The sequence below is a fragment of the Sus scrofa genome, chromosome 18, assembly GCF_000003025.6.
Source record: "Sus scrofa isolate TJ Tabasco breed Duroc chromosome 18, Sscrofa11.1, whole genome shotgun sequence".
NCBI classification, from domain to species: Eukaryota; Metazoa; Chordata; class Mammalia; order Artiodactyla; family Suidae; genus Sus; species Sus scrofa.
The window spans coordinates 33,354,310-33,371,092 of NC_010460.4; the positions used below are offsets into that span (position 1 = coordinate 33,354,310).

General features: G+C 36.6%; 1 protein-coding gene across 2 annotated transcripts in view; it reads right to left on the reverse strand.

The window, feature by feature from the left end:
• Positions 1-16,783, reverse strand: part of ZNF277 (zinc finger protein 277) — a 113,171-nt gene that overhangs the window by 44,374 nt on the left and 52,014 nt on the right. Inside the window, exons 2-4 of one of the 2 annotated variants that reach the window (XM_021079287.1) lie at positions 9,185-9,382; positions 1,111-1,199; positions 764-846 (exon numbers count right to left, since the gene is read on the reverse strand). In XM_021079287.1, coding sequence (XP_020934946.1) covers positions 764-846; positions 1,111-1,199; positions 9,185-9,273 — 261 coding nt within the window. In that variant the 5' untranslated portion in view covers positions 9,274-9,382. Of the gene's footprint in view, positions 1-763; positions 847-1,110; positions 1,200-9,184; positions 9,387-16,783 lie in introns of both variants that reach the window. The other variant, XM_005673239.3, reaches the window with a different exon arrangement.

Sequence of the window (16,783 nt, forward strand, 5' to 3'; positions counted from 1 at the left end):
CTAAATCTCTTGAGGATTCAGCAGAAACACTGAAATCAAGGCTTTTTCTTACAACAAATCTAGCCAGGTTGAAAGATACGGGGAATTTTTGTAAATAACCACTAAAGGAAGCAAGTTATAAACAAGTAATAGTTGAGATTAAGTGACAAAAAATGGAAAATTGGACAATTTTAAACAAACTAATAACTTCAAAAAAAATAACCAATTTTTTGTTCAACTTAAGAAAACAAAAAATTTCATACTTGCAAATGCTGTTGTCTTTTTTAAAGACTAAACATGCTGAGATTTTCAAATTAGTTTACTTATAGTTAAGGGTAAAAATGAAAAAGGCTATTATGATCAAACTATATGCTTAATTCATAAAGGGGAATAAAAGAAGTGCTAGTGCATAGCACATTCCAGAGGGACCAAACCAAGTTAATCAATTCAACTCAATTTTAGCTGAGGGCATTTTTCCACAACTGCTAAACCCTAGCATGTGTCAGGCAGCTAAAATTACACTAAAATGTGTAAGCTGTGTTGTTATTTTAGAGATAATCCAGGAAGCAAAACAAAGCCAAAAATTTTCTCTGCATTTTTAACATGAAATGCTTTAATCTTCTATCCATGTGTATATTTAAAGTTTTAAGATCTTTATGTAGTATCTGCTTTTTTATATATGTTAGAAAGTTTCCAGAATAAAAACAAACAAAAAAAGAGCAGTAACAAAAATGATCTTGTATATTTTTCCAACACACTGTTTATCCTTTAAAATAGTTCTTACCAGTCTCTGTTTCTGAAGCTCTTCTCTAAGTACTCTATCTTCTGGTAAAACATCACATAACAAAAAATAATTGTCTTGTTCTTCTGTTGACAGATTAGGAAAATAAATGAGAAAGGGTATTTATCACTTTTTCCAAAATAGTTTTATTTCTTAAAAAATACATCTGTCTATGTCTATGACGATCTCTCTTCTGGTATATAGTTCTGTTTTAGTTTTACTGAAGTGAGGCAACATAAACACAACAGTTTAATTTTAGATTTAATTTTAGAGAATTATAATTTAATAAAGATTATTCCTTTGAATTTTTGAATTGTAGGACAAAAATGGTAGTCAAGATATACACTTACCAATTGGAGCTGTGGAATTGATTCTTATCACACTACAAAAATCTGTAATGGGCTGTTCAGTGAACCTTTTCCTCCAATATAAAATGTACCTTAGAACAATCAAAACAAAAGAATGTGAAGACTCAACACACTACTTTAGAACAATAGGATTTTATAAGAACATTTAATTATCCTAAAACAACAAATCAAATGTTGACTGAAAACTGCTAGAAAATTTGTAAATAGAAAGGCAGCAGAGCACTGTAGAAATATGAAATAAGTATTTAATGAAATGAAATTACTCTGTAAAGGCATGAAAATGATTAAATTTTACCATCCCCAAATTCAATAAACCGACATATAGGAAAGTTAAAATGAATTATTTTTATGTGAAAATGAAGTTTTTCTGAAATCACATCTAAGTTTATGTGAATTTAAAATGCAGCAATGATTAAATAGGCTTTATCACATATTTTCCAATAAAGTGAAAGCAGAGTGGTTAAAGAACAGATCATAATAACAATGGAATGAAAAGTCAGTCTAAATTCATTATCTATATAACAAGATAGAACAATTCCATATGTGCACACTGTGTCTGAAATTAGGCAAATTTACCTTTTAGAAAAATAGTCAGGCTTACAATTCCTGTATCTAATGAGCTGAGTTAGAAGAATATACTGGCTAATATAAAAGGATAGCCTAACACCCAGACCTGCATTATCTGATGAAAGAGGGAGTAAGGTGACAGGATTCAACAAGCTGTTCATCTTTCCACTTATCTAACGAGATTTATATTGACAAATGCAACTTCATTTATCAAATGGTACCAGGAAGAGAAGGTGATCTCCTTCATGAGGATAAAGGAAACAGAAAGGCTGACACCATAGCTGACAATTTATCAGGTTACATGGCTGATGTATAAAAAAGAAACTTAAAACAAAGAACCAAAACCTGTGAAAGAGATGGAACTTAGTGAAATGGATGAAGTACACCAAAAAAGGCAGGAACTTGGACATTTTAAATGGTTTGATATAGCACCTAGCAATGTTTACACATGGTCCACATTAAACGGTTTAAAGAGTACCTGAAGAGTCCTATAAGGTTCTCTAAGTAGCCACCAACTCCTAGTATTTTGTCTTCTTTTATTATTCTTACTTCCCTTTTCCTTAACATTTATTTCCCAATCCCATGGTGCTCTATAGAAAGGGCATTCATCAATTAGCAAAAAAAAATGTGAGAGAGGCAGAGAAACATGACAAGAGCTAACATAAAATACCAATGGGTGACAACACTGAGTAATAAAGTTCATAAGTAAAAGGAGTAAAAGAATAATGCATGAAAATAGAACCACTTGCTTTACTTCTTCTTCCTCATGTATAACCACACTGTCAACCTGGATGATTAAGAAGGGGCAACTCTTTCCTTATAAAACAGTGATAGGCCTTATTTTAAGAGATCTGAAAATGATGTATTTAGGCTCCAGCTTAACCTCAAACCATAAATACCATAAATGATGCACCACAACCCTATGGCTAGCTCACTGGCTTTCATATTAGAAGTATCAGAGTAAAAGGCATGTCAGATCCATCAAAGTACGGAAAGAGGAAAAGTACCCACAAAAGGCTTAAACATTATTTCCTTTGCCATCCTGGGCCAGCTTCTGCACCTTTCACTCCTCAGTATCTTACACAGCTACTCTTACTCCTTCTTTACTTCACCATTAGTTGCTTTTTTCCCCTACAGGGGAAAGAGGGTAAAAAAGAGAAAGACAAGACTTAAAGAGAATAAAAATAACATTCCTCGCCACTTTTCTTATTCTTCCCTCGGCATATTTTCTATTGCAAAGTGGTGACAGGGACGAAGGACCACAGGGGAACCACCAGTGGAAATGTAGGAACAGAAGATGGATTGTTCTTCTAAACTGACATATAGGTATCTATTTTCATGAGTAATCAAGTTTAAACAGCAGAACCAGGTGCTGAGATAACTGACAAAAAAACCAGGAGAGTCAGGTTCCTTCTGGAGGTCTGGCACGGTTACCACTAGAACACACCAAGGAGAGATTCATCCATCATTCCTGACTACTTCACTGGAGGCCATGGGGGTGATACCCTCTGGACAAAATGGAGAATGGTTGTCAGCCCTTTATTTTTTTTTTTTTTAGCCCTTTATAATATTATTTCCATTCAGAGCCTATAGTTTGTTAAAAGACAGTGATAACTCCTTGAACACACAGGCTGTTTACCTTTAGAAAATGATCACAGACTTAGAAAAGTATCTGTGTGAAACTACATGAAGCAGATAACCAGGTAAGAGCAGATACTAGTGATTAGACTGTCCTTTGAGTTGTCATTGACTTCTTCTGTAATAAAGAATCAACACCATAAGAGTCTCTTATCTGCATAGATCCTTGTGCTAGAAGTAGTTTTGCTTATAGTTTGCTTAAGACTATGGTCAAATCTTCAAAGCTGATGTTCTAGTAACTGACTCCGGCAGTCCTGCAGGCAGTAGTGAATAGAAGAGCAGGGACTCTGCATTCAGAGATGTGAACCTGAACTGTAAGTTTTTTTTTTTTTTTCTTTTGTCTTTTTAGCTATTTCTTGGGCCGCTCCTGCAGCATATGGAGGTTCCCAGGCTAGGGGTTGAATCGGAGCTGGAGCCACCGGCCTACACCAGAGCTACAGCAACTCGGGATCCGAGCCGCGTCTGCAACCTACACCACAGCTCACGGCAACGCCGGATCGTTAACCCACTGAGCAAGGGCAGGGACCAAACCTGCAACCTCATGGTTCCTGTGCCACGACAGGAACTCCTGAAAAAAATTTTTTTAACCTTTCTGAAACTCAGTTTGAGCACTTGCAACATGAATTGTTGATAATTAAATAGGATAATACATATAAAGCAGTGTTTACCATCCTGGGTGTTTAATAAACGGCAATTATTATTATAAGAAAAGTAACATATTTAGATAAGATTTAAGTAGTAAAAATTGGTTTATTCTAGAGAAATATTGGTGTCTAAAACAACAATGATAACGTTTCCTCAAACATTTAATGAACAAGGTAAAACAGTTATATTAGTGGTGTCAGAGGGTACACACAGGTGGTTAAGGTGGGGCAAGAGCAAAGTGATGGTGATGATGATGACAGGGATGGCAATTATTAGCAGCTACCATTATTGAGACCCTACCCGCCCAAGGTCACACAATTAGAATAAAATTAGGATGAGAATTGGGATCTCTCTAGCTCCAAATCCAAACTCAACTCTTCTACAAAACAGTGCCTCTCACATCACACGAGGACCAATCTAGGCAAGAATTGCAGAAAAAGGCAGGAACAAGAGACAGCCCCTAGAATTACAGTTGTGATGAATACCTGAAGAATTTTTTTTCCTTAGAGACCAAGGAGAATGGTTTTTGATAGGCAAAACCAAAGTACAGAATTGAAGTAGGAAGAGAAAGGGAAGGTTTTCCTTTTTGAAAAGCACACTACCTGAAAGCAGCTCTTGTTCAGAACTGCTCCTAACTTCCTCCTCAGGTATTAAAAGTTGACACAAGCTGTCTGGGGCTGTCGAACTGGAACTGCTTGACTAGGCAAGAAGTACAAAAAGGTAACCCCTACAGAGGCGCTGATTCCTTGATGTGCTGATTCCAAAAGTCAATGGCTCTTAGTCTCCAGGCCTTCATTCTGGGTCCTATTCTCCTTGATCTTTGAAGAGAAGGTTCACATCACCTATTTGTTTTATTATAGTTTACCTCACATAGTAGGCACACAATTACAGCATCAGTTGACTTAAAATCATGGTTTTGTCTGACAGAACTTAACTTTCCTCAAACAGTTAAGGTTTCCCATGGGATGGAGGGAGAGAAGACACTGCTATATGCTTATAGCCTGGCAGATTTTACACTGGTTAAAAGTTAGTTTATTGCTCCATGAATAAGTGGTCATGAATTCTGGAAAGGATGTTTTTCAAATACCATCTCTAGGAACATCTCTGAGATATTGTTAGGCAGTTTCTGAGGGAAGGAGGATAAAGCAGGTAACAGGTCAGTCCAATAGGCACAAAGCTATCATTTCAGTGGTTTCCTCCTGACCAAAGGTTAGATGACAGCAACATCAAAGAAAAACTCATGTTACAAAAGCAAAATATGACCATAAATTATCACATAATTCAAATATATAAAATTGTGTATCATATCTTATTGTGGTATACTATATAAATAGATGTGAATTACAACATTTGACGTAAGTCTAAATTTAAGATGCACTCCAGTTAAATACATAATAATACTTCTTCAGTTTATAATTAGAATTAGAAGGTGTCAGTATATCCATTTTTCTTATGGTTGGTAAAAGCATATAGATAAACTGGATTCAATAGAGTGAAGTCTTAAAGACAGCAGATCTTCAATACATGCTCTTGAGGCATTTCTGCCCACCCACTAAAACTTACTGTTCAATCATTTAGTATTCCTATTTCTCTTCTTCATTTTTTTCCAACTTATTTAAAGTTGTGATTGCAGCCACTCAATATATAAAGGAAGCCATGAAATAATATGTGGCTATGAACCTTTTATTTGGAGGACAGTTATCATGGCATTTCATATTTTATCACAGACATAAAAATAATTATTAGGCCATCTGCAAATACTTTCTTTAAAAGGACTTCAATAATGTCTTATCAAAAAAAAAATCCTGGTAGCAGTATCTTGCCTGCTTAGTTCCCTACTTGTTACTGGTGTGCTTACTGACAGAAGCATAAAGATTTGAGATATTGTTGTTAATTAAGTAGCACTGAATGAGTAGAATTTAATATAGAAAGGGGCAAGAATCAAGGAGTTAACATTTTTCTTCTGGAAAAATTTTATCTACTGAATAAAAGTTAGCAAATAGTTCAGCATAAATAATTATGTTAATAAATGGCTCGAAGGAGAGATTTTTATTACTTTGTTCCTATAGAAAAATGTCAAATACATTTAACATGAAAATTTAGAGCTTATTTCTTAAAAAGGACAAGGTAAATCCATCTCTTACTTATTATTTATCATTTTATTACTTATTATATGGAAGCAACAAATTCTCTCTGAAGAGTTATAGCTATCTAAGAATTATTCAACCTATAAAGAAGTTCTGAGTGAAATAATTCATGCCAATTGAACCTCTCACTGCCCCTCCCTCCCCTCAATAAATGCTTTTCACAAGGTAAGAAAAAGTTATATTATGTTGAGAAAATTCCAACCTAACTCTGATCACAGGTAGTCAATGCTTGTACTGTTTTGGAGAGGAATTTCTATTTTCTCTAAATAGTAGGAGGATATGTGAAAGAATGAATATACTAAAAGGTATTTAAAAACAATAAAGTTTACTCATATACATTCCTGGTTAATTTGAATTGATCACATTTTTACTTCCTAAAACTTTATCTAAGTAGCAAGACAGTTGACAAGGAAAATCTAGGTTTCCAAATTTAAAGTACATGTTAACTACATACTTTATTTAGAAAGCATTTATATCTGATATGTATTATTTTCTTTTTAAATATCTATTTTATTACATAAGTGCATTTAGAGCATGATTGATCTCAATATTTAATTATTGACTCTTAAGCCCTGAGACCTAGTAAATAATTTGATTTTCCTGCCCACATACTGATGAGATTTATATCAATGATAAGAGAGACTGATTGGTATAAATGTAGCTACTTACCTGTTACATATTAAGTATAAATAATAATTCTGATTAAAAAATTCCTCACAGATTTTAAGAGAAAGAAAATCTTAATATCACTCAACTATCACTGGTTGACCATCTCTGTTTCTGAAATTCCTGAGGGAGAATTTGCACTTACATGGTGAATGAAAAAAAGTTTTATATCAAAGAAAAGGGATACAAGATTTGTAAAAGTAACACATTTGATAGTCCTATCAATGGTTATTTGAATAAAAAAAGAATTTAAAGTTTTGTAGCCTAAGAAGTGTGTAAAAAATCAACAGATCTGACTACATATAACTAAGTATCATATATGAAAAAACTTTCAGACTCCCAATACATATACATACACAGATATTTTAATTGAAAATAAATAATTAATGAGAATGAGAAGGCCAGAGCGCTTCCTCTGAAAGCAAGAAAGAATTAAGTTTATTCTAGCAGTTGGTGGCATATATTGTTCATTTAAACCTTCTTCCCTATTCTATTTCTGCCCCCTAACCATAGACTCCCAAAGTCCACTCAAAAATAGCAATGCTGAGTGTATATAAAGCGCCATAACACAGAAGGCACACGGCAGACATTCAGCATTGGTGCTGTTCAGCTGAGAAGAATATGAAGGGATAGAGAATATCTAATATTACCCCTGTGGGTACTGTGGCTATTTGTTCATAAAAACAAACTGTCAGTCTAAAAGTTTAGAGTTTTAGAACCCTAAATGAAATTTTCTCAAGACTAAAGTTTTACAAACGATAACTAGGTTTTCAGACCAGCATGAACGCCTGTTGAAAACTTAAGCTACAGTTGCAGAAAACTAAGAGTTTAAATATATCTTCTGTAATCAAAATAAAATAAAACATTTGGTTACCACTTATTGGGTATAAAAGATGTCTCGGACACTAGCTGGTGCTATACATACCCTTTTTATATGATATTTAATAATCTTAGGAGGCCTGGTGTTTACCCCCATCTTACTTTGAGAAAACTGATGCTTAGAGTGTTAAGTAGCTTGCTGGAATTCATGTGGTAAGGAAATCACTGAGTCTGCTTCAAACCTAGGCCTGCCAGGTTTCATAGTCCACTCTTAATATAGCTTGGTCTTTGCAAGACCCATCATAAGAAAAAAGTGCTTGCTAAGAATAATGTGTTCTGGGAGATACGGAATATATCTGGGATAGTATATCTGGGCTACTCTAATGTTTTGTTTGGAAATCAGGGCAGAACATTTTGAAATAGAATCTTACCAGATACACCAAAATGTGTGCTTTCAGTACCTATACAAAGCCAGTTACCTACTGTGATACTGTTTGTATGGAAAAAAATTCCAAATTTCAATTAATAATGACCTGAACATAACTACTCTACTACATCTGCTTAAGAGAAGGCATTTACCTCGGACAGTCACTTCCAGGAATTAGTTTAGAGATTAGTTTAGTGAGCTCATTTTAGACCCTGGAGCTATAAATCAGGTTCCTACATTTCACACATGCCCAGTGTTGGCTGTTCCTTAACTACTCATCCCTATCCACTCTTCATCTTCCTCATCCTCTTCCTCTAAGTACCTCAGTCACTGACCTTAGCAGCTGTCTACCCTTATACCCTTATGGCTCATTGAATGACTCAATTTTTTTCTAGTTTTCAACCTTATCATGGTTGTTTGGATGATACCCTTTTGGCTTAAAAGGCTCCCAGGAGCTGGTTTTTTTCCAAACACTAACACTTGGGTGGCCTTTTACTAAGTCTATTTTGGGCTTTCTGTAAGGACTCACTTGGATGGAGAAGGTATATTCCTGAAACTGAAAAGAACATCAGTCTGGAGTTTTCACTATGGTTCAGTGGAAACTAATCTGACTAGTATCCATGAGGATGCAGGTTCAGTCCCTAGTATCACTCAGTGGGTTATGGATCTGGTGTTGCTGTGAGATGTGGTGTAGGTTGCAGACATGGCTTGGATCTGGCATTGCTGTGGCTGTGGTGTAGGCTGGTGGCTACAGCTCCAATTTGACTCCTAGCCTGGGAACCTCCATATGCCACGGGTGCAGCTCTTAAAAAAAAAAGAAAGAAAAGAAAAGAAAAATCAGCCTGCTAGAGATCAACAGTGTCAACAACTGCATGGAATGTGGCAAAGGGAGTATTATCGACTCCTTGGGAGTCTGGTCTGTTTCCAGAATTTGTAGGTAGGATATTCAACAGTATGTGACATTCTCAAATACAACTTACAAACTCAAGAAGGCAAATAAGTACAAAGATTTTTTAAAAGACTAAGGCAAAACCTGAAAAAGAATATGAATTTTTGTATTTGTACATGAATAATTCTATATATATGTTATACCTTCCTTCTAAGAAATAATAAACTTAATTCTTTTATAGAGACAGATGAAATTTACCTTTGGAAATCAGCAACCAACTTGACATCAGCTATAACAATCTTATGTTCAATAATCATGTGCTTCAGAAGTTTGCCTTGTTCATCCATAGGAAAATGTTCTTCACAGAAAATACAAGGCACAGATGGAGAACCTTCTAAACTGGTGGTGCCACCTGGACTTTCTGGCAGGGAAAGTGGCTCCAGGATACAATCCTTACTGTCTGGGATAGACAAAAAGAAAAAGAAAAAAAGCTGAAATCAACTCTCTTGAGAAGGATGATTTCTCACCTTTTGCATTAAAAGGATCCTAAAGATATTTGCATAATTCCCAAAAGAAAAATACACAGTATCAGAGAGCAGGATTCTTTATTACCATTTAAAACAGCGTCTGCACTGCAGAAGCAAGGAGTATTGCAAAGCAACTCAAACTCCCCATTTGCCAGTTTGAATGGGGGAAACCCATTTGTCGGGACAGCTGTTCAGACATTCTTTTTGGATACTGGCCAATGGGAGCAATTCCAGGGGTACTTGGAGGGAGAAGGCTGCAAATGCGAGATTAGGGTTCCAAGGCCCAACTGTGACCTAAGGTTGAGAATCATCATACTGGGAAGTAAATGGTATATACTGAGGCTACAGATGATGCCAGGGCAATCTTTTAAGCTTCTTCCAGTTGCACCTGCAAACTTGTTCCTATTTCTGATTACTTGTCACACACAAAAAAGATAAGTCTCACACTGGGTTGACACAGCATGTGCTGGGTGGCCCAGGTGGCAAATTTTGATGTTGATTTATGCCTATCATTTAATTACTACACAATTATGTATCATAACTCAAGTTCCTGTGAATAAAGAGATGCTCAATTACTAGACATACATGGTAAACATTTTTCTTGTCTACACCACTCCTTTTCCTAACATCATCTATAAAATATCTAAGAAGCTGAGGTATGTAAGGTCTAGAGCTCTCAATTCACAGCCTCCTCCTACAGCCTTGTGCCGGGGGTCTCCTTCAGTCTTCTAGGGTAGAAGGCTGGACCTGTCATCTTATGCAGGCTATTGAGTAGTTAGTAACCAGGTAACTAGTGCAAAGCATTTGGCATCTGAGGAAGGGCAGGAAACCTTCTTCAGAAAGAAAGACAGCTATTTCACATGCAACAGTCTTTGGAATTTGGTTACTATTAACTTTATTGTTAAATTTTATTTCTTATTTTTATCTTACTTATCTCATTTCTAAAGGCCTTCTTAAGTAAATAATTAATGGAATCAGTTACTGGTAAACTGCTGACCATGACCTAAGAACTGGATAGGTAATTTAAAATGGCAGCATTCACTCACCCACTTAAAAAAAAATCAGCTGAGTATCTACCAAGTGCTGGTCTTTTCCCACTTGATGTTTCATGATACTGTCAAGACTAAAGTCCTTGAAATTTGTTTAAAGGTATAGATAAGTTAAAAGGATAAAAAAAAAGAGAATGTACAGGGTGAATGGGAGCATAGGTTTAGGGGAGACACCTAAGTGAGCTGGGGAGGGAAGGTGTCCCATAGGAGATGTCTTCCAATATATCACTTGTAATACTGTGCTCAGAGTGCAGTATGCGAAATCAAGCTTGTTTATAAAGTTTTTAAATACCACAAAAGGAGAAAACAGGGTACATATAACAACAGAGAGAATACTAAAACTATTTAGGCACTTGAAGCACTGTTAGTAAAATTGGTGTGTTACTAATTATTGTATTCATTAAGTTGGATAATGGGATTAAAGAGTTCCGGAATTTTACAGCCTTTAGTTGTAGGATATATTTTTCAGTTATAAGTTAACTTCTGTAGGAACTTAAACCTGCATGTGAAAAACAGGATGTGGAAAGAGCAATGTGATATGGTTATGACACTCCCTAATAATATTTTATGTTCCCTAGAATAGGACAACAAAAGGCAGCATATTCTAAATAAAGGTAATTTTAGTAGCATTACCTGCCAGCTAGGAAATAACACATACTATACATATTTTCCTCCCCAAATTCGATTAAGGTATTTGTAAATTTGCTTTGCTTGACTGAAGAAAGCAAACAATATATTAATAACAGCAAGAACTAACCTTACTAGGTGTCTGCTATTTGTAAATTTCCACTGAAGTGTTTTAGGATACTTTCTCAATTAATCCTAGCTGCCTTATTCGATTAGTACTGTTACAACTCCCATCTTCCAGGTGAGAATCTCACAGTGTTAGTAAACGGCCTAAATTTAGTAATTCGAGCCTATATTCAAATACTATATTCTTTTGCTTCCAAAACCAAAAGGCAATTCTCAATTCTGTTTCTTCTTTAAACCATTTGTTCAGTGCTGTTTTGAATTCATAGGTATTTATAAGTCATAGTGAATTTATATGTATTCTGCCAGTGTCCTGCAGGCTCTGTGATACAACCTCTACCAGCAGCTCTTCAACTGACCTCAGCAGACCACATCCTTGAAAAATCACTGGGCACAGTAATCTCTACCATGGTCTTTATTCTTTCTTGAGGCTTTACTGCACACCAGTATTCTTCTGTGGTTCTTTTCTCTTTCCTGCTGAATGTTCAATGTCAGTTTTTCTTTTTCCAAATTATTCCTTAGCGAATGAACCTAAATGTTCACACATACTAGAACCAAATTTCTTGCCACTGTCAAGTATACAGGAACAAAATCAGGAATTTGTGAATTTCACGAACAAGGAACTTGTGGTTTGGGAGGTACTAAGTTGTATTTGGGAGCTTGAATTACAATGTACCCAGAAAATAAAAATTTTAATATTTTTATATCACAAGATTTTACAATTTTCTCTCTGATTCTCTAATCATTTAACATTGTGTTCAAATTTATAACAGTACTGACCATCAGAAGTAATTTGTTTACCTTCAGACTGTTAGTTTCTGGAAGGCAAGGTAAGTCATGGTCATCTGTATCTACCTGGCATGTACACTGTGTATTATTATCTTACCACGAGTGCCACCACCACTGTGCTTACTTCGTGCCAGCCATTGTTAAACACTTTATTTGTACAGTATCAACTCAACCCTCACTAGAACTCTATGACATAGAGTCAATTTCTACCCCTATTTTACAGTTGATGAAACTTAGGCACTGAGTGGCTAAGTGGCTTGTCCTAGACAGCTAATAAGACAGCCGGGATTTGAATCCAAGCAGTCTGGCTCAAGCATTAGCACTCTCAACCTATACATAACACTACGGAGTTCAGACCTTTCCCTATGGGAGGCGGGACCACTCCTGTTTTAAAATGACATAGGGGGAATAGATTGGCAAGAGGCAAGTCTGAAGATGGGGAGACCAACCAGGTGGGAGACTACTGCAGATGTCCAAGTTTGAGGGCTTGTCTCAGAGAGCAATGTTAGAGTGCTTAGAAGGGAGGGACAATCGACAGATGATTGGATTCGGAAGATGTGGTATTTTTACACAATGGAATACTACTCAGCCATAAAAAGAACGACATAATGCCATTTGCAGCAACATGGATGGAACTAGAGACTCTCATACTGAGTGAAATGAGCCAGAAAGACAAAGACAAATACCATATGATATCACTTATAACTGAAATCTAATATCCAGCACAAATGAACATCTCCTCAGAAAAGAAAATCATGGACTTGGAGAAGAGACTTGTGGCTGCCTGATGGGAGGGGGAGGGAGTGGGAGGGATCGGGAGCTTGGACTTAGACACAACTTAGAATAGATATACAAGGAGATCCTGCTAAATAGCATTGAGAACTTTGTCTAGATACTCTTGTTGCAACAGAAGAAAGGGTGGGGGAAAAATGTAATTGTAATGTATACATGTAAGGATAACCTGACCCCCTTGCTGTACAGTGGGAAAATAAAAAAATTAAAAAAAAATAAAAAAAAAAAGAAGGGAGGGACAGAGAAGAGGCTTATAAGAGATTGAACTGACAGTTCCTGATTAATGATTGGCCATACAAGTAAAGGAGGAGATGAGGAAGCCGCCCAGATTTCTGGCTAGAAAGACTGTATGAATGGTGCTACTAGATCTAGAAATACACATAGAGAAGCAGTTTTTTTTGGTTTTGTGAGAAGGATAGATAAAAGTTTTAGATGAGCTCAGGTGATGTGCTCAGAATTTAGAAATTCCTGACATGGCTGGTAGACAAAGGCAGCACTGACTGATGTCTCATGTGATACATGTGTGTTATTCTCTTTGTGTACCAGCCTTCCCCAACTTCTCAAGAGCTGATTCTCTGCACTCCCTCACCGCCCCACTGCCCCCAGCCCCCGTCTGCTTGTGGGCTTGACCTACTCCATCTCCCCAAACTCAACAATTGCAAATATCTCAGTTGTAATTAATTGCTTACATGCACATCTCTGCCATTAGGGTAGTCTGTGAACTCCTCAAGGTCAAGGGCGAGGGTCTTATTTTTAGGTCTCTGATAATAGATTATATAGTACCTGAAATATAGGCTGTATTTGATAAATGTCTGCAGAACAAAAAAATGAAAGAATGAATAGTGGACCAGAAGTACTTATGACTAGAGTTACACCTTTAACTCAGTTTCTGGGTAAGTTCTATTTTAGGAAGTGCCTGTGGCTGTATCTTTAGGAGCTTTCTCTGCCCTGGATTGAGAGTCCAACTATAAATATAGCCAGATTGTTAGTGCCGTGGGCCTTGGTGTAACAGGCCCACTGCTAGTTAATAAATAATGATATAAAATTTACATTGAATTCTAAAATAACAATAAATATTATTGAGTGTAATCAAAGTATTTTATCTCTAATTAGGGATTTTAAAATTATTTTAAAAATTTTAATGTAAAGGAGCAAATGGCATTTGGAATGCAGAGTAAGTTATAACCACTTCATCTGAGGATGTTTCCATGGGACAGACCCCAATCCTCAGTATACACTTTACTGTGGAGTAGTGATTGACAAACTGTTTCATCACCTGGAAGGCTTTTTAAATGTACTTTTTTCAGGACCTTATCGTATTCCGTAGAAATGTACTTATTTATTACCAAGCAGTAGTCTCTACCCTGAAGCCTGGAAATCAAGGGTTTAGAGGATGATCACATGGGGATTATGGGTCTACTGGTCACACACGAGAGTGTGGGTATCATGGACTCCCAGAGAAATCCATAAATTAGGTGACAAATTCTTTTGGCAAACCTAACTTTATAGTGTAATCTGTCCTAAAGAGAAACCCTCAAATACTAAGCACTGTTTCAGCAGAAGAAATTCAGTAATATTTGTGTAACAGTTTATTTCCAGCTATTACAATAACAATCACGTTTACATCTTACTACAGAGTAAAAAGACAATGGACATAGAAATGTATATTTCTTTGCTCTAAGAACCTTGAACTCTAAAAGGTAAGTGGAAGTAAATTATATCTCACTCTTTTCAGCAAAGAGGCAAAGCATCTTGGAAATTCCGTTTTGGCCCCAAATCTGCTTGACACATTTGTTACAAATTAACAACAAATTATCTGCTCTAGTTCTCACTGTGAACACCAACTCTCTTCAAATGAACTGTAAAAAATACTATCCCAAAAGAGCTGAGTTTTTGAGGTGATCCTATGGTGATTACAAATAATTTTTGCTGACTCTGGGAAAGATCCCCAAAGTGTCAAATTATTATTCTAGAATAGTTCTTTTCAAAGTTTAACATACTATAATCACCTGAAGGTTTTGCTGGCTGCGGTAGGTGTGGCAGCCAGGGAAATGCGGCAGTCAAATCTCCGGCTGCTATGACCACAACTAAGAGAAGGCCTCGGGTGCTGTGCTCTGAAATCCCACTTGCACTGAAGCCAAGCCTTCCATACACTGCTCTCAGTAAGGCAGACTCATTCCTGTGAGAGACGGGACTTTATGGACATGTGACACTGGCTGGAGGACTCCCCACCAGCTTGCGAGGAACCTGCTTAGATCTGTACTGTACTCTGAGATACTATACAGTCCTCCTTTCTGCCTGTCCTTCACACAGGTCGGGCCTCTCTTTTTCCCTCTGGTGTCCTTCCCAACAAATGTCCTAGACATCAAATTCCATCCTGGTGTGTGCTTTCTGGAGGACATGAACTAATAAAGTGGGCCTAGGAGATAGAGAGGCTTAAAATGCTGCAGATTTCAGTGCCCAGTTGATGCCAGCCCACTCATCCACAAACCACACTTTGTGAGGCAAAGTTCTATCTAGGGAACAAACCAGTCATGAATTCATAATATACCTATGTGCTAAAATAGGCAGCTCTAGACTTTGCAATATATCATTACTGCCAAACAGATAAAGACTGCTAGTGCTTTGAAGGAAAAATAAGAAAACTCTGAGGTTTCGGTTCTCCTTAAGTTGAACGAGAGAAAAGCCCAAATCAACAAATAATTGCTGAGAAAACTTTCGGCATTCCATTATAAAGAACTGCACACATCTCACATATCAGTTCTCCTTTAAGGAAGTCCCCCCAACCTACTTTGCACACTACCACCACGCCACTACTGAAACTGAAAAGCAGTAATCTGGTGATATACTCAACCCAGATAAACCTGGTTTAGTTGCTATCCTCGCCACACTCTGATCATCTAATTAACTGATAAACCATCATAAAAAACTGGAATATCGAGACAGGTGGAGTGTTTTTGTTTTTGTTGTTTTTATTTTTTATTATTTATTTATTTATTTTTTTTTTTGGTCTTTTTTTTTTTTTATTTTGCTATTTCCTGGGCCACTCCCCTGGCATATGGAGGTTCCCAGGCCAGGGGTCCAATCGGAGCTGTAGCTACCCGGCCTACACCAGAGCCACAGCAACGTGGGATCCGAGCCATGTCTGCAACCTACACCATAGCTCACGGCAACGCCCGATCCTTAATGCACTGAGCAAGGGCAGGGATCGAATCCTAGTCGGATTCGTTAACCACTGCGCCACGACGGGAACTCCTGTTTTTGTTGTTTTAATGCTGAAAATGCGGTAAACAAACTCCTAGTTTCCAAAAGAAACACTTCCTTTACATTGGTTTGGTTATAATTTATTTGATTCTAGCTTACTTAAGTATTTTAACAACCCTGGATACTATTTTCAGGCTCGTTCTCTAAGCTTCTGTTTGACACACACTCTATCTTTCCATAGGATTCCAATGCCTATCTAGCTCATTTTTTATGTGTGGATTTTATTCAAAACAGTAAACTCCAAGAAGCTAACTTTATTTCAAAATTCTCGAGGGTATTTCTAATACTAAAAAATGGCCTTCTACATCCTAAACAAATCAGTTCTTTGATTTCTAAGAGCATCTCCCCTGCAGATGCATTTGGAAAATGGAAAAGACTAGGTCTACTCTTTTTTTAACCATAATCAATCTCTAAAGCTCAGAGTAAGAATATAATACCATTATTTAATTACCCCTGGGCTAATAATTCATTTTATAAATTAATGAGGCCCAATATTTAAAAGATTCACTATATTCCTACTAAGAGTGGGAGGGGTATGGGGTGATGGACTTAAATCAGAATTGTTACATATTCTCAATAACACATTAAGACAGCTGATGAGGCTGTGCTGGATCAGTACACTCATAACATACCCCTGGAAGGTTTGCCACTTCTTTTGGTATAAAAACAAAAACAGATTCAATCCT